Source organism: Zingiber officinale, chromosome 5B, assembly GCF_018446385.1.
Source record: "Zingiber officinale cultivar Zhangliang chromosome 5B, Zo_v1.1, whole genome shotgun sequence".
In the NCBI taxonomy this organism is placed as follows: Eukaryota; Viridiplantae; Streptophyta; class Magnoliopsida; order Zingiberales; family Zingiberaceae; genus Zingiber; species Zingiber officinale.
Genome location: NC_055995.1, coordinates 41,236,705 through 41,264,274, shown reverse-complemented (window position 1 = coordinate 41,264,274; position 27,570 = coordinate 41,236,705). Strand labels below are relative to the sequence as shown.

Below are 27,570 nucleotides of genomic sequence, written 5' to 3'. Positions count from 1 at the left end.
ATCTCTGACAAACAAAAACAAGTCATTAATATATGTAAGGCGTGTCATCCACAAGGTAGCACATTTGGAATGATAATAGAATGCTGAATCTGAAGTGGCCTGATATAGTAAGCATGAGAATACCTCCATGCATAGTCCAAACAATATCACCTTGCCTTAGCCCTAAGCCTCCTATGAAGTTTCCATGAATCACTCTATTGACATCCATTGAGAAAGCTGTGGTGATGACACACTCCATGATCCATGCAACAAATTGATATGGAAACCCAAATCCAATCAATGCTTCATGTTAAAAATCCCAATCCACTGAGTCGAATGCGTTTTGAAGATCAATCTTGAAGATGCGTAGAAGGAATATTCTCTTTCTTATATACCTTCTTAGTAGCTCTGTGGTAAATGGATGTTATCAACAATAGATTTGTCATGAACAAAAGCAATTTGTGCTTGATGAAGTATGCGTCCCAATAAATCTCCCAATCTCAGGACTAATATGATGAGTGTGTGGATAAACTTCCATTTGTTGCACGCACATGTTAACTTTCTTGAACATAGACAGCTGTGGGGGCAATTTTGCAAGTAATTGTTCGCTTCAATTTAAAATTCGAAATTTAAATGTGTTTTTTTTTTCATAAAAATATTTCGGTAAATTAGAGAAAAATCCTCAATCATAATGTTAACTTTGCATGCAATCTCCATGTTCAAAAAACTTTGTTTCCACTCCCTGCATGCAAAGTATTACTTGTTTCAACTCCCTCATGCAAATATTGATACCTAAATTGCCCCTCAGATTTTTTAGTACAAAAATTTCAAAATTGACTACAAAAAGTCCAAAAATGAGTATAATTCTTCTTAAAGTCAGTACTTTATATTAAAAATCGAGTATATTTTCTATCAAAATTGTTCCTCTTATTTTTTAGGATTTAGGGTTTAGGGTTTAGGGTTTAGGGTTTAGGGTTAGGGTTTACGGTTTAGGGTTTAGGGTTTAGGGTTAGGGTTTAGGGTTTAGGGTTTAGGGTTTAGGGTTTAGGGTTTAGAATCGTACTCAATTTGATAGAAAATATACTAGATTCTAAGTTAATATACTCAATTTAAGAGGATTTATACTGATTTTTAGACTTTTTTACCTAAAACTATCATGGGCAATTTGATAAAGATGCTTAACTGGGGAGTGAAAACAATGATTTTAATGGGTGGAAACTACATGCAAAGATTTATTTGTCAATAGGGATTACATGTAAAATTTCCCAAAATATTTTGCCTGATCATTTTTTTCTGACAGCTCTGATCCAACCATCAGAATCCACGTCACAGCGACCATCGTAATTAAGGCGAAACGCGGACGTCATTTCCTTTTCACTGACTGCTCTTCCTTGTTCTGTCGCGCTCCATCCGCCGGCACACTCGCCACTCCAAAGCAAGTCATCGGACTACTCCCAGTCCCTACTTTAATTCCTTCTCCGTAGCACAACGAGGCAAGTTCTACGAGCAGAGGCGTCACGCTCAAAGCTCACTTTGTGGGTTATCTAAGGAATGCTGGTACTATTTTGCTAAGAAATTAGTGCCGTTGTTCATTGCTTGGGTTGAGCAACAATGCCAGCCCCTTTCGCTGCAAATGTGGTGCTTAGCGAGTATTCTTGCGTTGCGCCTTCTAGGTCGATGTTTACTTTAATATTCTCCATCTCGGAGGATGCTGTGGGATTAGCCGCTGTCCTAAGTCCTAGGGAAATGTTGTAATGCTTAAGCGCCGTGTGCTGGGAAGGCGTATGGTAGTAGTAGTAGTGCCCTTTTCTGACCTGGGTTTTTTATTGTGCTTTATTGTCGTTCAATTTTGATTCGTAGCGAGCTTTTGAGACTGAGACTTTTTCTGTTCTCGGGTAACCTTTTTATTTCAATTTTGATTTTGACCTCTCTTTGTATTCCACATAATTATCTGCTGCCTCTTAGAGTTTCGGGATCAGATTCTTTTTCCTGTCATGAGGTAACAATTTGGTTTTTTTTTTTTTAGTATTTCCGTTCCAACTTAGAGTTTAGAGCAGAGGTCTTCAATTAGTAAAGGACAGAAGCAGGTTTATTTAGGGTTTTTTTTCTTACTTTTAGCCGCTTATAATCTTGCAAATGTTACTTGCGATCACTTGATTCTGTTAATTAATTGTTTTCTTTTTTGTCATCTAGTCTTTCTTTCTTTATTCTTTTGATGGGGAACATGTTCTTGCTTTTATTTTGCTTCGTGGATGGCCTTGGGCCGCATTTAATCTTTTGGCAGACTTTATTTCAAGCTGCTTCATTTAAATACGAGAAAAAGTAGATAATGTAGCATTCTGTGCCGTTCCTCTTTATGGAAAAAGTTGCTGAGTTGTTCTTATCTCGCTCCACTTAGAACTAATAAGCATCTAATTCCTTCTAATCCATGTCTTAAGTGCTATTGTTCTTTTTATAAACCGTGCCTTTCATAAAGCATCCCGCTTTCTTTTAGTAGGGAAAGTAGGGTGTGTAGATTGAAAGGAAGAGAGAAAATTAAGAGGGAGAAATTTTGATGTTGCTTATTTGAGTCGAGAGACAAGTGAGAATATAAAAAACCTGAAATAATTAAAAGCCAATTTTATCTAATATAATTCTAAAATAAAGTCAAAAGTAAAAAAGGAGAAAGATGATGAGGCAAATGCCATTTGGAATGATTTCCTTGATTTTCTTCCTGATTTTAGGAACGTTGATTTAGGTGACAACGAGATATTTTGATCTTCCCACGTTTTTTCCCTCCTATTTTCTCTCCAAGTAAATCTTTTCTACTTAAAATCTTACTTACTTTCAATCACCTCTACACCCCTCAGTAAACAGGCCCTGCTGAGTGTAATTTCCTTGAGAAACTCCTGAGCTAACTATTACAACTATCAAATTTTGCCAGCATTTTCACCCAAGTGCCCTAGATTTGCCTTCACAATGAGTTCTTATTTGATATAACTTTAGCATAAAGTTTGTACAAGTGCTTGGAATTTTTAAACATAATTTAAGTCAAGACAGTGTTAAAAGAATCATCTCCTATATCAATATTACATTGAGGAAGCAACAGATGTAATGGCCCCTACCTAACCATATTGAGTAAATATATTCTCCGTGATTCTGAATTATAATTGCATCTTTCCTAGTTCAAGTTTACTAGGTCTGTATAGATTTTACTCCAACTCAAGATTTCTAACTATAGATTTTTATAACTGCATTGTTCTTCTGTTATCTAGGATTCTTGCTATTTTGGTTTTGTCTTTTCCTTATTACAGGGAAAACTCTTAGCCTTTTTAATGTTTTACTGCCATTGTTTTTCTTGTGCTTTGCCCATGCTTGTCAGAGATGCAGGAGATGCTTTTGTATCATAGCATATACGCACACAACTCTTTCTTTGTTCTTTGCAACTAATACTTGCTCTTCTGTCATTGAAACAGCCAAGGGAGTTTGAGGCCAGCTCCATGTCTCTGTTCAAAACAGCTACGCTCGAGAATAGATGCTTTCCACTGTCATCCCTTCACTTGGTTTTCATCATCCTGTGTGTTCTCAGTGGTGCCAAAGCTGATTTGAGTTCAGATAAGCAAGCTCTTCTTGCTTTTGCTAATTCAATTCACCATGGAAGCAAGCTTAATTGGAATTCCAGCATCTTGATCTGTTCTACATGGGTTGGTGTTTCATGTTCACCAGATCAAAGTCATGTTCTCTCCCTCCGGCTTCCTGGGATTGGGCTTTTGGGCTCAATTCCTGAAAACACACTTGGCCAGCTTGATCATCTCAGAGTCTTAAGCCTTCGGTCCAATCGCCTGACTGGAAATCTTCCATCTGATATCTTCTCCCTTGCCTCTCTGAAGTTTCTCTTTCTTCAACACAATAACTTCTCTGGGAAAATACCAGCTTCAGTCTCTTTGAGCCTTAACTCTCTTGATCTTTCATATAACTTATTAACTGGGGAGATTCCTACAGGAATTCTTCATATCTCTCAGCTTTCTGTCTTGAATCTGGAGAGCAACCTTCTGTCTGGACCTATCCCTGATCTGAATCTTCCTAGGCTGAAACATTTGAATTTATGCAACAACAATCTGAATGGTTCAATCCCATCTTCTCTTCAAAACTTCTCTAAATTTTCGTTCTTAGGAAATTCTCACCTTTGTGGGCCGCCTCTATCCAAATGCTCCACAATTCTTCCTTCACCATCACCTTTTTACCTTGTTTTGACACCCCCACCGACAATACCTGAGAATCAAGAGAACAATCTTAGGAGGAAAATAAATGCAGGGTTCATTACCGCAATTGCTACTGGAGGATTGGCTGTATTTGTTCTATTAGTAGTTGTTCTTTTTGTATGCTTCACCAGAAAGACAGATAGAGGAGGTGGTGATGGAGATTCAAAAGAGATGGGTCCGAGTGGTGGAAGGGGTGCAAAGCCAAAAGAGGATTATAGTAGTGGGGTTCAAGCTGCTGAAAGGAATAAGCTTGTTTTCTTTGAAGGATGCACCTATAACTTTGATTTGGAAGATTTGCTGCGAGCTTCAGCTGAAGTTCTGGGCAAGGGGAGTTATGCAACTGCATACAAGGCTTCCTTAGAGGATGGAACTACTGTTGTAGTCAAGAGGTTGAAGGAGGTGGTGGCAGGAAAAAAGGAATTTGAGCAACAGATGGAACTGATTGGGAAGGCTGGGCAGCATCCAAACCTTAATCCTCTTCGTGCTTATTACTACTCCAAGGATGAGAAGCTTCTTGTTTATGACTATGTTCCAAGTGGCAGTTTCTCAGCCCACTTACATGGTATGCTCTGAATCTCTACTCTCCAATTTGTGCATAAACATAACTCTAGCATTGTCTCCTAAGTTGATGATGAAATTAGAAAGTAAAGCCTAATTCATGATTTTCATGATATGATAACTATTAAAAATTATGCATATATTTGGATGAAGTTAGCTGAGAGGATTAAGCCATTTGACCAAGCACCACGGTTAGTTAACATTCGGCCATATGTTTTTATTTTAAACATAAAAAGAGGCTTTTCCTTCCATTGTCTGAACAATAACACAGTTATAGTACAATTAGCTATCACTTGTGTTATTTTTTTCACAGTAGAAAATAGATTATTCGTTTTGTATCAATATGGTTAGATATATACTTAGATGATCAATAAATGTTTTTGTTAGGTGATGTGAACGTATCACAATTATGCACATCAAACGAGGAAGATAAAAAAAACTTGGTTAGCAATAATAAAATAAAATTTATTTAAATATAGATGATGATATAGTAGGGAATAAAGCCCAATAACGTAAAAGGGGCCAATATAGTAGCGCAATATCAAGGTTAGTATGATAATAATAAAGTATTCACAAAATTGAAAAATTATGTGGAAAATACCAAAAATGTAGGATCGAAAAGAGTGTTAGAGGGGGGGGGGGGGATGAATAGCGTGTGTTGCTTTTTTACTTTTTCAAAAACTTGTTTCTCTCATTTTAGAGTTAACAACGGAAATAAAAACAAAACACAGCATTAACACACTTCGTTTTTACTTGGTTCACTGCCTATGCGGCTAGACCAAGGCCTGAGTCGTTGATCGCGTCTGATGGACAATCCACTAAAAATCTACTCCGAATAACGACTCGGAGATTTGTCTTTTTACAAAGATGAGGAATGGTAACAAGTTTACCGTTCTTTAAAAATCAAGCATGAAAAAGACGGGAAAAAAAATATGATGCCGATAATGAAATGAGATCTGAATTAGAGTATCAATGTCGGGGCAGCATTTTGGCATCGTAACGATGTTTCTGGAGTGTGGAGAACTTGACAGAAGAGTTGTCGAATGCTGCTATGCAGTTCTTCTTTTATTGACCATTTTGAGAGCGCTTGGATCAACCTTGAGCGCCCCAACTGAGTCTCATCCGATCCAACTACGTTGCAGATTATCCTCCTCTGGACGCTTGGATCCCTTCCGGGTTCCTAGACTATTGACGTAGCGCGATTCGGACGAAGCTCTATATGACTCCTTCAGCCACGACTTTATCCTCTTCCGGGCGCTTGGATCTCTTTCGAGTGCCTGGTTGCTGACGTGTGCCGCCCAATCAGAGTGTGCCACCTCATCTGGATGTGGGGCTAAGTTTCGGGCCATCTGGGCGCCTGGATGAATTATTCGGGCGGCTAGAGTGCACTGTTTTCAGCCAACCTCCAAAATCAATTCCCTGTGTCGATGCCTGGATCTCCGGTCTCTTGGAATTATTCGGGCTTCCGGAGTGCACTATTTCTGACCAACCTCCAAAATCAATTCCCTGCATCACAATATTAGCACAATAACAATAGTATTAGCAAATGGACAATTACACCTGTTTCGATCTCGACTTAGGATTTCCAGTGAAATCCTTCGGTTGGATCAACTCCTACTGTTCCCCAACAGGAATCCATTCTCACCATTCTTCCTTTTCAGAAGAATCTCTCCATTCAAGAGAGTTTACTAGACTTGCGAAACATCTAATGCTCCAGACGTGTTTGGACTTCCTGATTAGCATCCAATCCTCTAACCCTAGGGCTTCCTTCAATGTTCGGTCCTCGCTGACCCATCGACTAGCTAGACGTCTGATCCACTGACTCGTTTAGACTTTCCACCTGGTGTCCTCGATTTACCAAGTCTTCTGCCTAATATTCAGTCCAACTGACCTAGGGCTTCCACTTGCCTAGTATCCGGTCTTGACCTACTAGGTCTTTCTTGATAGTGCTACTTGCATACTTAGTCAATCTTTTTATATCACAACACAATTTAATTTTGAACTTTTATCAATATCAAAAGCAAGTTCGATTATTTGGTGCTTCTTGCACTAACAAAAAAGTCATTTTTATTCAGGTTGATCCGGTTATCTGGGTTCAGGTCGGATTCGGGTTGGGATTTTTTTTTATAAAATCTTTGTTTCAACCCGACCTAAACCCACCCAACCCACCCGAATTGACATCCCTAGTAGTCTATTATGGTTGACCCTAAAGATCTTTTAATAATTAAGTAAATGATTTTGGTAGCGAAAACAAAGTGGGGCAACTAAGTATTGGTTCAGCACCCATGTCTTAGCTACAAGTTTCATTTTTCCTCGTTCTCTTGCTATTAGGCTAAAATAGGATTTTTCTTTCTTGAGTCACTTAAGCCCAAATTGTTTTTGCTTAAGTTCACCCTTTGACAACTTGTTAACATGTTAAACAATTGGTGGACCAATGGTAATTTTTTCTAATGCCATTTTTCCTCGGGACCCCGCATGGTGGGAGCTTCGTGTACCGGGCTGTCTCTTTTTTTTTTGTTAGTTTCTAATTTAATTCTTCAATCCTAATGTCATGCAATTTATCACAAGGTACCACACTAGTCAAAATTGCTAGAAGCACCAATAGAATTATGTTGTTAACCTCAATATCCTCTAATGAGGAGCTTATTTCATCCCATGTGGGCCTTCAGGTTCCTCTTTTGATGTTTCTTCTTCAATTTTAGTTTATTTTTGAATTCACTCCTTAGCTTACCACGCATCCTTCACGCTCGCTATCCTCCTCCAAGGTATATTCCTTGGAATTTAAGGATGTGCTTTCCATTTCTTTTCCTTTTCTTTACTAACTAGTGCTAGTTAATATTGAGTGTATGCTTGCTCCTCTACATTAGGGGTCGTTGGAGGCATCTAATTCTAATTTTGAAAATAACTCATCTAAAGTATATCCTGTGCGTTGGGATAGTTGTTGACGGCTAAGCTCCAGTACTGTGATATAACTATCAATTCATGAACAATCTTGTTCTCCCTTTAGCATTGTGAATGAGTTCAGTTTTGTGCATAGGAGGTTTACTCGTGCAAACTTCCTCTCTTAAGGTCATGATTCTTTCCCATAGCTCCTTGGAAGTCGTGTACTTTCTGTTCATCTCCTGCTTGGATAATACTTATTCCAGCACGAATTTTGCATTCATTTTGCGACCACCTCTTCCTTTTGTTTCTTCGTCAACTTGGAAAGAGGTAACAACTCATACCTTCTTCTATGCCTTTCGCCATGTTGATGTCGAATTTGAAGAAGAAAGTCTCCTTTTCCAATAACTAAAATTGCCCTCTATCTCCAATTGTTGTATCTCTAGCCATTGTACCAAGTGTTGGTTTCAAATTTGCAGATCCTATAGCTCCCTTTTGCTCGAAAACTCTTTTAGAGCGTGCTTACTTTGATTCCACATATTAGATCGTATTGTTGATGGTAGGGAGCTAAATACTAATTCTTGCGAGTATTCTAAAAGTATATATGCAACGGAAAGTAAATAAAGAACTTAAAAACAATCAAACTCGTCTCCGTAATTTAACGTGGTCGGACAGCCTAGGCTTCTACTCAACCTATGATCTGTCTAGTGGATCACTCTTGAGAACACCACTATATTTTCTTCTTCTCGTCAGTATCGGATTTGGAGAAACTTCTTACAAATGCAGTTTCAACAAGTATAAATGAGAAGAAAATAAGAAGAATTGAAGCTTTGTTGGAGGCAGTGTATGAATGTTGATATCACTTAATAGATTTTTCCATTTTGCAGCTCCTGGAGCAGCTTTTATAGTCTTTTATCCTTGAATCTTGTCGTTTTGCCAATGTGACGACCAACTATTAATCGATTGTTTGCCACCTATCAATTGATTGTATGTCACCCATCAGTTGATTGATCCATATCTTATCTGAATCCTACCTGTGAACTATTGAGCTACTTTAGGTCCAATTAAGAGTCATTTTATTTGTTAGCTTAGCTTTTAAGCATGTTATGGGTTATGACATATAATCATTTTGTTGATTCCAATTAATATCGTATGTATTAAAGCAGTGATATTGAGCTAGTAATAATATGTCATGGAAGTTGAGCAGTTTCTAAGAATAGGAAATCTAAGCATAACATATGTCATTAAGGTTTAAGTATAAGCAAGGAGTAAGCATGATGTATACGTACATGTATAAAGGAAGCATAGTAAGATTCAATGGAAAAAATGATTAAAACAAATAGCTATGAGTAAAAAGGGTCAAAAGGGTTCATCCTTCACTGACTTATGGTGTCCATCATGACCCTTGACTTTCCACCTCCAAAAATAATATAATAATCTACCAACTTAATGCTATTATTATGCCATTGAGGTTAGGAACTTGTTTATCACCTACATAACACTCCAAAACAAAATAACCAAACCAAGGGCATGTTGTTCCATTATCGTACAACTGCTAGGGACTTTAACAAGCCATGAAAACACCATACTTTGCCCTTAAATCATAGTGCTATATACTATTAAATACCCCTTAAAATCACCACTTAGAAGGAGAGCCTTAACGCAATGATAAAGTTACTATCGTGTGACCTAGAGATTACGGATTTGAGTTTTGAAAACAACCTCTTGCTAAGTAGGATAAGACTGCATACAATAAATCTTTTCTCAAGATCCCGTATTATCGGAAGCTTTGTGCACCGGGCTACCTTTGAAACCATCACCACAGAGAACCTATTTATCTCAAAATATGATATTTGAAGTTAGAGAGCCTATTTGTCTCAAAGTGTAGTATTTAAAGTTTGAGATCTTATTTGTCTCAAAATGTATTATCTGAAGTTATAGGGCAAGAGAAACATAACAGTGTAGTAGTCCTTTTTTTAAGATCACCACAATAATACCCTACAAGAGTGCTCCCAAGGCATTGATAACTTATTGGAATTATACTTAGCCAACATAAGGATAGTCATATTTGTTTTTGTTTCAAATATAGGACAGCAACACGACTCCCACGTAAGAACTTGAAATAAGGAAAAGAAGCATATTGTGGATATAATTAAGGTTCTAATTCCTTAACAAGGGTCCGAAGTCAACCAGATAGCGTCGAGCCCTTGTTGCCCTGGTACGTGGTTATAGCAGTTGAAATTCCAAGTAAAACATTCCTAAAGCTGTGTAATTCATCTTAGGATTTAACCGGCTCATGTTTTACAACCACAAAGTAGGGGGAAATGATTTCCTCATAATATATACTCTTAGTGATGCTCCTAAATCAGCGGAGGAAGGGCCTTAAAGGTGAGGAAAGGATCCTACCTCTTTGAAGACTGTTTTATTGTCAAAACACCGAGCAATCTTTGATGCAACTACTGCCCTAAACTAAAGGGTTAAGGCCATTAGGGAAACTTTACAAAAGGAAAAAGGAACAAAAACAATACCAATTTATAATTCTCACTTAGCTTACCAAACATTTGCTTGATCCAAATGAGGAAAGCAGCTTTCCTACCACTGCAAAAGTGGGTCAATTGTTGCCAATCCTCCGACACTCACTGTCCCAACATGTGGCAAAAAGACGATTCGCTCGTCCCCAGCGCCCCCGTCAATCCGTCCCTAGGCCAACACGGAGGAGGTAAATCACGGGTGACTACTAGCCATTAGTGCAAATGGCCAAGACGGGGGAGGTTATGCTCGGTCACGCCGAGTTTCGACCCAAGACCTCATGTGGCAACTCCCCATGTCTTAACCATCGCACCGCCCCGAGGGGACACTCACTGTCCCAACATGAAGTAAGAAGATTGGAAGGTGCGAGAGAATTTATTCTCAATGATAGACAAAAGAATACAATGTACAAATTATATGTCAATACAGTGGAGCTATTCTAAGAAACTAAATCAATGGAGCTATTCTAGGAAACTAAATCAATCAATAATCAATTAAAATGATACATACAATTAATAGAATATTGTGAAGTATTTTGTATATAATATCATATCTTTTGACACTCTCCCTCAAGTTGACTTGTAGATGTCTTCCATAGCTAGCTTGTCTACTAGAGCCTCAAACTACTTTTTGTGCAACCCTTTGGTGAGTATATCAGCTACCTATTGAGTGGTTGGTACATATGAAACATAGATTAAGCCACACTCAATTTCTCCTTGATGAAGTGTTTGTCAACTTCAACATACGTCGTTCTATCATGTAAAACGGGATTATGAAGAATTGAAATCTCTGCTTTGTTATCACCATAAACTTTCATTGGTAACGCAAACGATATCTTCAAGTCATCTAGTAATCTCTTTATCCAAATTGCCTCACAAATTCCATGTGCAAGAGATTTACATTCTGCCTCCGCACTACTTCGAGCGACAACACTTTGTTTTTTTACTTCGCCATGTAACAAGGTTCCCCCCAAAGAATGTACAATAGCTTGAAGTTGATTGTCAGTAGTACTACTAGCCCAATCCGCATCAGTATAGACTTCTAGTTGTAGGTTGTCGTGCTTTCTAAACATCAAACCTTTCCTAGGGGTTCCTTTGAGATACCTTAATATTTTGTATATAGCATCAAAGTGTTCCCGTCCTAGTGAATGCATAAATTGGCTTACTATGCCTACTACAAATGTTATGTCAGGATGAGTATGTGATAGGTAGATTAATTTCCCTACCAGCCTTTGAAATTTTCTCTTTCAATCACATCTTCAGGTTTAGCAGGATTAAGTTTTAGATTATCTTCAATTGGAGTTTCAACAACTTTGCATCCTAGAAACCCCGTCTCTTTGAGTAGATTTAAAATGTATTTTCTTTGGTTCATAAAGATTCCTTCTTGAGACCTTGCAAATTCCATACCTAGAAAATACTTTAGTGGTCCTAGGTCTTTAATCTCAAAATCTCGTACCATCTTTCTCTTCAGATGTATCAATTCTTCAATATCATCTCTTGTTAAGATAATGTCATCCACATAGACAACAAAGATGGAAATTTTACCTTTATCAGAGGTTTTATAGAACATTGTATGGTCAACTTGGCTTTGAAAGGATCCATAGCTTTTTACAGCTTTCGTAAAACATTCGAACCAGACTCTTAGAGATTGTTTAAGGCCATATCAAGACTTTCTTAGTTTGCAAACTTTTTCGCGGCCGAGACACTTCAAATCTTGGTGACAAGTTCATAAACACCTCCTCTTCTAACACTCCATTTAGAAAGATGTTCTTGACATCTAACTGATATAAGGGCCCGTTACAATTGGTAGCTACAAATAATAATACACGAATGAAGTTGATTTTTGTAACTGGAGTGAAGGTCCCTTGGTAGTCCAATCCATATGTTTGTGTAAATCCTTTGGCCATAAGTCTTGCTTTGTATCTTTCTACTTCTCCATCTGCTCTCAATTTTACTATGAACACCCACTTTTCTGACCATTTTATAATCACTAGGTGGATCTACAATTTCCATGTTCCAGTTTTCTTTAGAGCATTCATCTCTTCCATTACTGCTGATTTCTAGTTTGGATGATTGACCGTTTCCTGAATGTTCCTTGGTACAAACAAGTCAATAATTTAGATATAAAGGTTGTGTCTTTTTGATAGCTTACCATAGGATAAATATTTGGAAATTAGATAGTCAATACACAAGCATTTTCCGTTCCGATTAGCTATGGGAATATTAAGATCGATAGACGGGTTATTAGGACTAGAAACATTATCAGAAATAGATAATTTATCTCAACTAGGAATATTTGTTGAAGAAGAAGTGTTTAGAGTACTTAAATCTTCTCCAGGTTCATTACCCAAGGTATTAGATTGATTCTGTGCTAAAGGAGTAGGCTCTCTACTCTTTTGATGATTCTTTCTCCTCGTATAGGCATGGAACTCTGTATTATGTTCCTTTGGAACTTCATATAGTACTTCTCCCCCTGTGGTAGAATGAGAAATGCTAGGCAAAATGGAACTAGGGACAGTAATTTCATTTCTATTCTCACAATGAATAGGTTTTGATAGAGGTAAAGTAGTGGGAATAATATCCCAAAAATTTTCTTCTCATTGGTTCTCCCCCAAAAGAGAAATTTTGTGGAAATAAGGTTGATGTTCAATAAAAGTAACATCCATAGTTACTTTAGTCTTCCTAGTGTTTGGATTAAAACACTTATAACCTTTCATATTTAAAGCATAACCAATAAAAACACATTTTTCAGCCCCGTTGGATCTAATTTGGATCATCCTTTACTAGATAAGTAGACATAAATCGTGCATCCAAATACTTTAGAAGGGAGAGTAGATATAATACGTGTTTCTGGAAAAATAAGTCCTTGAAAAATGATATTATTTGTGTAACGCCCGCCCTTCTTACCCAACCAAAGGTGGCGCTACGTTCTTATACTACTTACGTACATGCTTTAGTTATAACAGCGGAAGAATAAAAACTTTAAAGAATTTAATTTATTAAGCATAATATCACATATTCTGATTTGTTCAAAGGTGCATATGTTGATTCTATAACTAATCATATTAATTTGTCCGGATCGTTCTTTGCCGAGCCACCACCACACACATCCCTATCTGCTCCTCCTGTTGCTCCTCTAGCTCATCCAGCTTCTTTATCTGCGGTACAAGGAAAGTAAGCTATGAGCACTCATGGCTCAGTAAGTTCCTTTCCTACTCACTAAACCGAATTCATATCATTGCATATCAATATCATGCGAGGTATCATAAGCATACGACATATAAGGGTATCATATTCATAGTCATATCATAATATCACGTGCCATAATATCTAATCATCAGATAATTCAAGCACATATGTAGGCAATGCATCATGAATTTGAAAACTTATACTTATAAGTACTTGAAATTAATATCATCATCATTTGGGATCCCGGTTTGTACCACATACATAATGCGCGCGCTTCTTAAGTAGGTCCAAGGTAGCAAGTCTTGAACCCTACCATACATACATACTAGGTCCGAGTCTTACTCCATCGACCTAGGGCATTCAGAAGCCCATTTCTGACGAGGCCCGAGTCTTATTCCATCAACCCCGGGGCGTTTACGGAGCCCACCCTTGGTACAAACCATACAAAAATAATTTATCATGCATAACTATCATATCATATCCCTAACAATCTTTCATGCATTTTAATTTTTTCATTCTTTTCATTATGTATAGCATTTCCTATGCTATCACATATCATGGCATTTACATAACATAAATTTCATTCTTTTCTCATTATGTATAGCATTTCTTATGCTATCACATATCATGACATATACATAACATAAATTTCATTCTTTTCTCATTATGTATAGCATTTCCTATGCTATCACATATCATGACATATACATAACATAAATTTCATTCTTTTCTCATTATGTATAGCATTTCCTATGCTATCACATATCATGGTATAGAAAATCTATCATGTAGTGTAGACTTAGTTACACCTCACTAGATTTCGAAGCTCTTCTTAACCGAATTTTCTCAAACTTGTTTCTAGGTTTTAAAATCCTCATAAAATCTGAAAAATATATATAAAGCCTTGTACCACAGGTGAGGGGAAGCTTACCTTCTTCGCTTAAGTTTCCTAGAGTTGAGAACTTGCTTGTGAACCTTTCTTCCTTGCTTGCTTTGCTCGGCACCAATGGAGGAGAGGAGTGGCTAAGTCTTTTGGTGGAGAGGAGGAGGAAGAAGAGGCTTCTCTTCCTCTTGTGTTGCTCGGCAACAATAAGAAAGAAAAGAGGGGGAGAGTGAGGAGGAAGAAGGTGTTCTTCCTCTTGTGTTGCTCGGCAACAAGAAGAAAAGAGAGGGAGAGGGAGGTCTCGGCACAAAGGGAGGAGAGGAGGATGAGTGGGTTGAGGATGAAGTTGAAGTCCCCCCTCCATGCCTATTTATACTAAGATGAGGGGAGGAAACTTGACTTGATTCATCCTCCCTATTCATTTCTCCCCTTAAATGACAAGAATATTCTAGAGAGATGCCTTTTGAGTTCTCTCTTTTCTTTCCCCTAATTTCTCTCTTTTCTCTCCTTTAATAAAATTTTCTATCTCTCCTCTTACAATATCCTCTTCTATCCCACTTGGTTAACACATGCATGCATCCACAAGAGAACCAAGGATCAAAACTTGGTTATGCATATTTTTACTTCTTTTTACTTCCTTTTCTTTTAAGTAAAAAGAATCCTTTCTTATTCTTAACTACTTAGTCCTTTCTCTCCTTATCAATAATTCTCCTATCCCCTTTGGTATCCTATACATGTTCCTTACAAGAGATCCAAGGTTCAATCTCTCTTCTAACGTTTTATTTTCTTTTGTACATAATAATTCATATATTACCCTATTATGCATTATGCATAAATATTTCATACATGTATTCATATTTCTTCCTTTTGTCTACATTAATTCCATACATTATAAATCATGCATAGATGATTTATATTCTCAACTTTATTTTCTTTCATAATCATCTAAATCCATCTTAATATGGAATATTTACATCTTCTTTTCATTCGTACTCTTATTGCCCTTACTTTATCTAGGCTTTCTAGGGGTGTTACAATTTGCCTTGAAGAAAAATTAGAATCCATGTGTTCTAAGGACAATGATGTGTATGCTTCTTCTACAAATTCAAATGATTCATGTTTAGTAGACGAAAATAAGATTTTTAGGGAAAAGGTAGAATACCTTACCAATGCCCTTAGAAAATTTGAAATTGGATCCAAAACCCTAATTATGATAATTGGGAGCTAAAGGGCAAGTTTCAACAAAAAGGGTTTAGGGTATAAGGAATCTAACAATGGAAAAGCCTATCATTGTCTAATTGCTAGGGGGCAACCCAAGACAAAGACCATAGATAGGAAATGGATTCCTAAGGAATATTTGGTAAACCCAATTAAGAAGAATCTCTATTGGGTACCAAAATCAATTCTCAAAGGTTAGAGGATTTTACGTCAAGTCAACCATGGAAATCATAATTCCAATTTGTTGTGGTTGACTTGAGACCTTAAGGGGGAACACTTAGCCTTGATAGAAATTCATGATAAAGAGGGCTAAGTAGAGGTTACCTTTATCTCATCTCACAATGACTTGCATTATTTTCTAAATATAAATGTGAGATGATAGGATGATACTAATAATTCACTTATGCAGTTATGCTTATGGCATTTTGATGAGTTATAAAATGTATCAAATTTTTTAGTAATCATAGACCAACTATGGGGAAAACAAATGTTTAATTAATGGACATATTGTCCATAGATCATAGTTGGACATTTCAAATGTTTTGAAAACAATTCTATATTTTATTTACAGTGAATAGTTATTTTGAAACATATGAATTCAAAACTAGGGTTTAATTTGATATAAATTTGCATGTTTTTTTTTATGATTTTTGAGATTTGGTCAAAATTTCAAAAATACTTTGACTTTTCATGAAAACATATTTTTCCTAGTTAAAAGACATTTCAACAAATATGTTGCCCAAATTTCATGATTTTTCAAATTTTCTGGAATTTTTTTATGAATTTCTGAAGTTGGCTTCAAAAGGTTGAAATTCGAGCTGCTTGTGTACCAGTCGACTGCATCAGTTACCAATCAATTGGTACCAACCTTCCAGCATTATGTTGCTTTCTGAAATCAATTTTTTGGTCAAAATTTGGTCATTCTTGATGCCATATACTGTATAATTGCTTGGTACAATCTTTTTGATGGTGTCAAAGGGGGAGAAATGGATAGGTTTAAGTTAGAAACCTTTATTTCCATACTTGTGTGCAAAACTTGAAAATTAAATATGTCACGCCCCGGAGGAGTCTCTGTCCGAAGAAATTTCGGCAGCATCTCCCCTGTACGACAGATAATCTGAAACTTTCTACATATCCACATATACCTCAGCCACATGCGGCTGAAATAATAACATGTAAATAAACCATCACCACGCAGTTTATATAAATATAAGCAAACCAAAGCAGTAATACCATGACTCAAAATCAACCCTACTCAACTACACTCGTAAAGCTCAAATCCGATAAACTCACCTCTTCTGCCGTCCAGGCAGGCATGTAGTAGAATAAATCTAAACCATACGAAAATCCATCGATCATAAGAATCCATGCAATATCCAAATCCTCAAACATAATAAGTCTAACACAGTCTAAATAACAAACCAAAAGATAAAAACAGCTTGTGGTTTGCAGGGACTAGCAATTGGAACTCTCTCCTGACAGCATCAACCTGAAAAATAATAACAATGGAGGCGGGGTGAGTCCAACACTCAGCAGGTACGATTGATATACAAAGTAAGGAAATAACACCTAGCACTAATCATGCGTACAGTCTCTTGATATAAGAAGGATAAAAATGCATCTGAAGTAAACAGGGAGAAACTGTACTAACCAGGACCTGGGTATAAGGACAAACAGTCCGAGTGATATGGAAATCCTGTATGCATGTCAAACATAGGTATCCAAACAATATGCAGCATATAAATGCAGCAAACACAAACACAAGCAATAAATGCATCATGCATATGATGCCAATGATGCGTCCTGATCACCCCTGACGCCAGTCGATCATCTCACACAATAGTGAGGCCGAGTGGGTAAGGCTGTGACAACCGTGCACTCTGTCGTCACTACTCCTGATGAGTGATCGAGTGGACGGGATGCTGTCGGAGTACACCTATCCTCCTACCCCAAATCATAAATAGGGGAGCGCAATGCTCTCAACTCCCGGTACACGATGACGGGGAGGAATCCCTGCCGGATAACACGTTGTGTCACACTACCCATGAGCGGACTAACGGTGCCTAACAGAGTCCCTGCTGCAACACACTCTGCCTGAATCGACCACTAACCCATGAGTGGTGGTGTGTGCAGATCCATGTAACTGGCGATGTGTTCAACAATAATGGAGCAGACTATCACACAGCATGCAATCATGCAAATGGTGCATGACACTAACCACAAAATATCCTGACCTAATCCATATATATATATAAGTGCATCATAGGTCAACGAATCAAGTCAAATCAAAGGTACACAAGAGGTATAAAATCTAGGTCCTGAACATGATAAAACATGGTATATCACTACCCCTATAAGCATGTATCAACAGGTAAGGAATACATGAGATGCAAGACAAATAATTAATCAATCATGTAACAATTATCGGGTAGTGATTAACCGGAATAAATAAGAACATAATTAATGCAACTTGTTATATTCACTACTATATATATCAAATGACATAAGTCAAAAGTACCCGCCTCCAATAGAATAAAGGTCCAATCCGATATCGAGATACTCGTCTCGCGTCAAGGTCCTGTAATACCAATCATACATTTTTATTTAGCTACAAATTAAACGAATAGCTAAATAAAAATCCTTAAGAACAATTTTAGGGAAAAACCCTAAACCATAAATCTCAATCTACCAAATTAAATCCAACGGTTAATTAGGGTTAGTTTCCCTTAACCCTAATAATACCATTTAGATTTAATTCTATACTTAAATCAATTCTAATAACAATTCATGTTTCATCCAACTACTTAGACCTAAATCAACATAATTTAAGTCTCTTACCTCAAACGCACAGCCTTGATTGTTGATCCACACAAGGATTATTGCTGCTGGTAATCAAAAACAACACACAGTACAATACTACCCTCGTGCTCACTAATCCACCGAACCCTACACCTGTGAAGCATATCAGAAGGGAACATCAATTGTGCCACCAAGTATATATCACGTTAAAAATCACATCCAATAATAGCTAGCATAAGGGGCAACACCAATAAGGAGCATTAAATCGAAACAGAATGACCTCCTCACCAAGGTCATCAGAGGCACAAGGGAGGAGAGTCGGCGTGCTCCTGTGGTCGGAGTGGCTCGGGAGGAAGTGTCGGCTAGGGCACAGGGAAGGGCTCGGCAGTGGCTCTCGTCGTCGGTGGCAGAAGTAGGGCACAGAATCAGATGCTGGTGAGGCCAGGGCACAGAGTGCTGCTGTTGGGCGCGAAGAGAATCGGCGATGCTCTGTCGGATGAGCGGACACAGACTCGGTAATGTGGCTCGGATCGAGGGCAGAGGAAGGGTGGTCGGCACTCTCCGTTCGACGGCGGTAGAGGATCGACAGCAAGGGAAGAGGATCGGCTCGGCGCTTCTCCAGGCGGCGTCAGTTGTGGCTAGGGCACCAGTGGCCGGTGCTAGGAACTCCACGGCAAGGGCTACGGCAGAGGAGAAGTAGGCCGGGGCTGGCTAGGGCACAGATGAGAAGAGATCGGCGCCGAGTGAGAAGAGAGGAAGAAAGGGGAACTGCTCGGTATCGGGGAAATAGGGCACGCGGGGGGTCTTGGCGAGGAAGAAAACGGAAAAAAGAAAATAAAGGAAAAGAAATAAGAAAAGAAAAAGGAAAAGAAAATAAAACTTTTCCTCATTAAAACAGGGTAGCCTAAACAGGCTTTTCCGGGCCCCGTTTTTTTATCCCCGTTAACTCGTCCATACGAGCTCCGAAAAATTCCCGAAAAAGATCCAAAAATTCCAGAAAATTCCCTTATTAATATTCGTCTATTTTCGGTATTTTACATTCTCCCCCACTAATAAAAATTTGGTCCCCAAATTTCGTTATCTACCATCAGCAAGTACTAACAATAGATAGAAAGTATAAATGCTGAACGATAAACAAATCACATACCTCAAGTAAAAAGATGGGGGTATCGAGCTCGGATCGTATCCTCGAGCTCCCAAGTAACTTCCTCGTCTGAATGATAATGTCATCCGACCTTAACCAGCCAAATAGTCTTGTTCCGCATCTGACGCTCTTTCCGGTCTACAATCCATACCAGAACCTCCTCATAGGTGACGTCAGACTAAATGGGAACTGAGATTATCAGACAACACGTGAGCTGGGTCTACTATGTATCTCCTCAGTATAGATACACGAAATATGTCGTGAACACCTGTCCGGATCGGTGGTAGTGCCAGACTGTAAGCTACTGCTCTAATTTTTTTTTTTTTACCCGAGATCCGGAAAAGTCCAATGTACCGCGGAGCTAGCTTACCTCTGAGGCCAATCTCTTCACCACTTCCATGGGTGAAACTCGCAGAAATACATGATCGCAAATGGAGAATGCTAGGAGTCTGCGTCTCCGACCAACATAACACTTCTGGCAATCCTGCGCCTCTAACATCCTCCGTCTGATAATACGGATCAACTCTGTCTCATGCTGAGCTCTATGAGGTCCCAACAACTGGGCCTCACAGATTCTCGTCCTGATCGACGACTGAGCAACTATGGTAATAAGAATACCCTGCTCAGTCTGTCGCTGCTCCTCAAGGTCTAACTCGGAGAAACCCTGAATCAAGTCTGTGACCACAACTCGATGGCAGGCTAAAGTCCCTCTGGACTTCTGGCTAAGTGCATCGGCAACCACATTAGCTTTTCCCGGATGATAGCTAATGGTACAATCATAATTCTTCAGGAACTCCATCCATCTCCTCTGTCAAAGATTAAGTTCTTTCTGAATGAACGGATATTTGAAACTCTGATGGTCAGTGCGAATCTCAATGTAATATTATACAGGTATTACCGCCAAATCTTCAGGGCAAAAATAATAGCGGCCAACTCCAGATCATGAGCTGAGTATTTCTTCTCATGCTCCTTCCACTATCGAGAAGCATATGAGAATACTCTACCGTACTGCATCAGAACAGTACCCATACCCTGTAGAAACGCGTCAGTGTAGAGGACAAATTCGTCCTCTCCAGAAGGTAAAAACTAAAAATCGAAGCCGACACTAGTCTCCGCTTCAGCTCCTAGAAGTTGATCTTGAAATCCTCAGTCCAAGTAAACTTCACGCCTTTCATGGTCAGGCGTGTAAGTAGCATGGCAATCCATGAGAAACCCTCAACGTATCTCCGGAAATATCGAGCCAAACACAAGAAGTTACAAGCCTCCTCTATAAACTCTCTCTACTCCCAACGGTAACAACCTCGATCCCATGTGAAACCATGGTATACTCCTATTGATGACCGTGTGTCCCAAAAATCTCACAGAAGAACAAACCCAAAACGCACTACTGAACTTCACATATAGATGTTCCCATCGAAACATCTCTAGACTATGCAAAGATGATGTGCATGACTCACCGCGGATCCTATATAGATCACAACATCGTCAACAAAGACAATGAAAACCGATCCAAACATCCTCGACATACCAGGATCATCGAGTCCCTGAGAACATCTAAGGCACTATAAGCCTATATGACAAAAACAAAGACACATAATGTTCGTATCACAGACATTTCTATCCATAAGATCTCAGATAATAAATCGAAAATCTGATCATCAACAACATAAATCACCAAGAATAAATCCTCCAGTGTGAGAGCAACGCTCCATCACAGGAAATACCACATATGTGGGAGCAACTCTCTACCACAAGAAATCCTTAATATGTGGGAGCAACACTCGACCACAAATAATCTGAAATATGTATCTGCAATAAATATAGGAGCAATGCTCCGCTGCCATCAATCCGTAATATGTGGGAGCAACACCCCACCACAAAACAATATATAAGTGCCCCAAAGCACCTAACTATCCAGCTAAAGACTGCACGAGATCTCTCTACCACAAATCACTGTGGTTAGCCTAGGGTATAACAACCTAGTAAGCTAATCAAGTCCATCATCAACTCTATCAGCATCCCAGTGGGTCATCCACTGATAGGAGAATTAGTTGACGGGTTAATCCAACAAATGACATAATACAGACACTCCACATCCTGCATTCAACATAAGTAGAATCATCATGCTGCTACCAATAATACACCTGACACACGTGCTCACACAATATATGTATGGTCGACATAATCCTCCAATTAGTACACACCAAACACACACAACTCAGGTATATTCAGTTTGATACTTCCAACAATACATACCGAACACGTGTGCAAAATCAATGTAGATAAAATCAACAATACACCTCAAACAACACTCACATGTCATATATACACCTATGCCAAGAGAATAACCAACATATACTTCCAATAAAGCATACTAAACCCAGGTGCACTCACAAATCAAACATAATAAAAAAGATACCTCAGATACCACACCAAACACATATGTACATATCACGACTCAGATTAAATCGACAAGATACCTCAATCAAAACACCACATATGTACTTATACCACAACTCGGATTTAATCGACAAGATATCTTCTATAATACATTCAGATACATACATCGAACTACATAACCATGATCCACAAGGAACCTACAAACCATATCAGAACATGGATACATATACTACTCGCAAATGGGCAGTCTACCATAGGATTCCTACAACACATAACAATCATAATATACATGCAACATAGACATGCAAAATCAGTATACCAGCTCAATCAAAGAGACCAACCTTATGCTACCAACACTCATGATTTACGGGAATATCTAAACAAAATTCATGCATAAGTATCAAGCATGAATACATCAATCAAAAGCAACCCAAAAGTCGCGGAAACCCCGAATCACCCTAGCCAACGGATCTCGTGCGAAGAAGAATTCGAAAACATACGAGTACGAGTTACAAAACTTCTAGATCTACATGATGAAGATCTTTACCCTTGTTGCGTGCCCTTTTGCGTATCCCGCTCGTCCTCGGTACGCCGGATCTCGAAGTTGTCAATGTAGACAATTCTCTACACGTATCCACACGAACACACTAGGTGGAGGTGACCAAAAACCAAGGTGTGCTAGCACCTATGTGGTTCGGCCAAGGAAGGAGGAGAGGGAGAGCTTGAGAGGAAGAAGATGCAAAATTCCACACTTGAATGAATAATGAAAATCAATTCACACCCCATTCAAAATGTGGCCGACCACCTTTCTCATGTGTAACTCCCCTCATTAATGCATTAAGTTGTCATCAAGGAGAGAATGTAACCTCCATGAGGTGGCACTCACTAGTAACTCCCATGAGGTGGCAACCATGATGATGTGGAGTAACATCATTAGTCCACATCAATGTCAACTCACCAATGAGGTGGCATAAAGTCAAGTCAAACTAGACTTTTAATCTTCCTCTCAAGTCAAGTCAAACTTGACCAAATCTCTTCCATGGTTGATCTAATCTAACCATTTGATTCAAGCCAATTTAATATATAATGAATCTAATTCATTAAATTAAATTGATTCAATGAGTGATAATCTAAATTAGACTCATTGAACACATGAATCAACTTGAGTCCAACTCAAGTTAGCCCAATTAGGATTACTCTTAATCCAATTTGATTCATCAAATGAATCTAATCCTCATGGTTCATCATATGAACCTAATCTCCATCTAATTGTCCTTAGTGTGTGACCCTATAGGTTCTTGTAACGTTGGTAATGCCCTAAACCCATTTAGGAGCATAAGTAATGAGCGGTATCTAGCAACACATCATTACTACCCAAGTTACAAGAATGTCGAGATCCGACATCACCTTGTGACTATTAATTGTGACTCCTCACAAAATATGACAAGTGTCCTTCTATCCTAGACATCTAGATTGATCAATGTGAGGCATAGACCGTGTCATCCTCTGACCAATCTAAATCTTGAACTCCAAGTAGACTCACTAAATCAAATGAGCTCAATATCTTATATTGACTCATTTGGGCATGGCCATGCACTTCGTGGTCTCACTCTATCAAGAATACCGATGTCTCTCCCATCATATAGGAGGGATAGATCTCATCTATATCACTCACATCCCTCTGCATAATTTGTTATATACCAGTAATCGCCTTTATAGTCCATCCAGTTACGGGTGACGTTTGACGAAAATAAAGTACATAACTCCTTATGTAGGGAACCATGGTGACTTCAGGTCTAAGGACTAGTAGTCATACTAATAGCCACATGAGAAAGTATATGACACTCATATAACGATCCATGATACTTTCTCATGGCGGGTCATTCAGTATACATTCTCCAATGCATACCCATGTGTCAACTTGATATCTCTATATCCACGACTGTGAGATCAAGTCATCGAGTTGACCTACATGCTAGTCTTATTGCATTAACATTGTCCCAGAATGTTAATACTCGACTAGGAATGATTAAGAGTAGTGTTCTCTATATCATCTCACTATTCAACTAACCGATTGATATAGGTGAGAACCATCTACTCGAGGACATTATTATACTTAGTTTATTTGGCACCAATACAACTAAGTATAATAACCAAAAATCAAATGCCTTTATTTATATAGAATATGATACAATAAGTCCAAAATACAATCATCAAATGATTGGCTCTAGGGCTCTAGCTAACAATCTCCCACTAGCACTAGTGTCAATCAGGATAGGCTCTAAGCCCAAATGACCTACTGTGACTATCATGCTTCCTCGGTGCCAAAGCCTTGGTCAAGGGATCTGCGATGTTAGCCTCTGTGGGTACTCTCTAATCTTCACATCTCCTCTCGATAATCTCTCGAATTAGATGGAAGCGCCGTAGTATGTGTTTGGTCCGCTGGTGTGAACGAGGTTCCTTCGCCTGTGCTATAGCTCCATTGTTGTCACAATAGAGCTCAATAGGGTCAGCAATGCTAGGAACCACCCCAAGTTCAGTAATGAACTTGCGGATCCAAACTGCCTCCTTTGCTGCCTCTGATGCAGCAATGTACTCGGCTTCTGTTGTAGAATCAGCTACTGTATCCTGCTTCGAACTCTTCCAGCTAACAGCACCACCATTAATGCAAAATACGAACCCCGACTGCGATCTATAGTCATCCTGATCAGTCTGGAAGCTAGCATCACTGTAACCCTTTACAGCTAGCTCATCATTGCCTCCATATATCAAGAAATATTCTTTAGTTCTTCTTAAGTACTTAAGAATATTCTTGACCGCTATCCAGTGACTTTCACCTGGATCTGACTGGTATCTGCTCGTCATGCTCAAAGCATACGAGACATCAGGTCGAGTACATAGCATGGCGTACATGATCGATCCTATGGCTGAGGCATAAAGAATCTGATCCATGCGGTCTCTCTCCTCTTTAGAAGAGGGACCTTGAGTCTTCGAAAGACTCACGCCATGGCATAAATCCCTTCTTGGAGTTCTGCATGGCAAACCGAAGGAGTACCTTGTCAATGTATGTACTCTGACTTAGGCCAAGCAATCTCTTAGATCTATCTCTTTAGATCTGTATTCCTAGAATACGGGATGCCTCACCTAAGTCCTTCATTGAGAAGCAACTCCCTAGCCAGGTCTTGATAGACTGAAGCATAGGGATGTCCTTCCCAATGAGTAGTAAGTCATCCACATACAATATGAGGAAGACAACTATATCCCCTACAACCTTCTTGTAGACACAAGGCTCATCTTCGTTCTTGATGAAACCAAACTGTTTGAGTGCATCATCGAATCGAAGATTCCAGCTCAAGAAGCTTGCTTTAGTCCATAAATGGACCTATGCAGCTCTGCTAGTATGTTGTGGATCTACAAAACCCTCAGGTTGTGTCATGTACACATCCTCGAGCAGGTTTCTATTCAGAAACGCGGTTTTGACATCCATCTGCCATATCTCATAGTCATGGTAGGCTGCAATAGCAAGCATGATCCGAATGAACTTAAACATCGCTACTGGAGAAAAGGTCTCATCATAGTCAATACCATGAATCTGTTTGAAACCTTTAGTTACCAAACGACCCTTATAAATAAGTCCATCCATGTCAGTCTTTCTCTTAAAGACCCACTTGCACCCTATGGGTTTTACCCCTTCAGGTGGATCAACCAAAGTCCAAACTTGGTTGGTGTACATGGATCCTCTGGCCATTTCTCGGAATCTGGTCTCATCACAACTTCCTGATAGGTGGTAGGCTCATCCTCTATGAGCACAATGTCATTATGGTCAGACAAGAGAAATGAGTATCTCTCAGGCTGACGAAGTACCCTATCAGATCTGCGAAGAAGTATGTCTACTTGAACTGGTTGTTGTTTCTCAACTCCTTGTGGAACATCATCCACAACACTTTGTGGTTCCAGTTCAATTTCCATCGAGGCATCAGTGCTATTGTTCGCATCTTGAACTTCTTCAAGATCGAACGCGCTCCCACTAGTCTTTCTAGAAACAAAGTCCCTTTCTAATATACATCCTAACACTGCTGACTGGGAATGTAGAAGTAATATCCCTTAGTTTCCTTGGGATATCCTATAAAGTAGCACTTGTCGGATTTGCGTCCTAATTTGTCTGAGACTTGACGTCTTACGTAAGCCTTACAACCCCAAATCCTCATGAAAGACACCTGGGCATCTCTCCCAGTCCATATCCTATATGGTGTCTTTATCACGGCCTTGGATGGAACTCGGTTGAGTATAAAAGCTGCCGTGTCTAAAGCATAGCCCCATAGGTATCTCGGAAGATCTGTGTGACTCATCATCGATCGTACCATATCTAATAGGGTACGATTCCTCCTTTCGGATACACCATTCCACTGTGGTGTTCCAGGAGGAGTGAGTTGGGATAGAATCCCACACTCAGCTAGGTAGTCACGGAACTCATGGCTAAGGTATTCTCCACCTCGATCTGATCGAAGTATCTTAATATTCTTGCCAAGCTGGTTCTGTACTTCATTCTTGAATTCTTTGAACTTTTCAAAGGATTCTGACTTATGTGTCATCAAGTACACATAACCATATCTACTGAAGTCATCAGTAAATGTGATGAAGTACCTATAACCGTCTCTAGCAGCGACATTGAAAGGGCCACATACATCACTATGTATGAGTCCTAACAAATCAGTCGCTCTTTCGCTGTGCCCACTAAAGGGAGTCTTGGTCATCTTGCCTCGTAGGCATGACTCGCATATCTCATAAGATTCAGAATCAAATGAGTCCAGCAAACCATCCTTATGGAGCTGGGATAAGCGCTTGTCATTTATATGACCTAAGCGACAGTGCCAGAGATAGGTTTGGTTCATGTCACTTGACTTGAACCTCTTGGTACTAATGTTATAGATAGGACTCCTAATGTCTAGAATATAGAGTCCATTTATCAGAGGTGCACTACAATAGAACATTTCGTTTAAATAGACGGAACAACATTTCTTCTTTATTATAAACGAAAAACCTTTCTTGTCCAAACAAGAAACAGATATAATGTTCTTAGTTAAAGCAGGCACATAACAACAATCATCTAATTCTAGTACAAGCCCAGAAGGCAGAGATAGATGGTAAGTTCCTACAGCAATAACAGCAACCCGTACTCTATTGCCTACTCGTAGGTCTATCTCACCCTTCGTCAATGCCCTGCTATTTCTCAGCGCTTGTACATTAGTACAAATGTGCGAAGCACATCCAGTATCTAATACCCACGATGAAGAAATAGAGAGGTTGACTTCTATAACATGTATACCTGAAATAGAAATCTTATTTCTCTTCTTCTTAAGATCTTCCAGGTATTCTTTGGAGTTCCTCTTCCAGTGCCTTGCTTGTCCTTGATATAGGTGACAAAGATGTTCAACCATATCGTAAGCGCTCATCAACTCATATTGCTTCTGAAGCTCAGAGTTCATGGTCACGAGCATAAGACAGGACACATCTAATGCGTCATCTTGATGCTTCTTGTAAGCATCTCGGTCTGCTCGCGTGGCAGTGGCAGGAGGAGCCTCCGGAATGGGCTGCTCCAGAACGAACAGTTTACGTTCTTGGGTGATAACTATTCTCAGGTTCCTGTACCAGTCCAGGAAATTTGCTCCGTTGAGCTTGTCCTTCTTAAGGACAGATCGCAGAGAGAAGGTGTTCGTATTCGACGTCATGGTAATCTACAACAGAAATAAA

General features: G+C 39.0%; 1 protein-coding gene across 2 annotated transcripts in view; it reads left to right on the top strand.

Moving 5' to 3' along the window:
* The first annotated feature begins 1,380 nt into the window (after window positions 1–1,380).
* Window positions 1,381–27,570, top strand: part of LOC121984370 (probable inactive receptor kinase At5g58300) — a 41,142-nt gene continuing 14,952 nt past the window's right edge. The window contains exons 1-2 of one of the 2 annotated variants that reach the window (XM_042537271.1): window positions 1,381–1,536; window positions 3,435–4,782. In XM_042537271.1, coding sequence (XP_042393205.1) covers window positions 1,531–1,536; window positions 3,435–4,782 — 1,354 coding nt within the window. In that variant the 5' untranslated portion in view covers window positions 1,381–1,530. Of the gene's footprint in view, window positions 1,537–3,139; window positions 3,158–3,434; window positions 4,783–27,570 lie in introns of those variants that run through there. The other variant, XM_042537272.1, reaches the window with a different exon arrangement.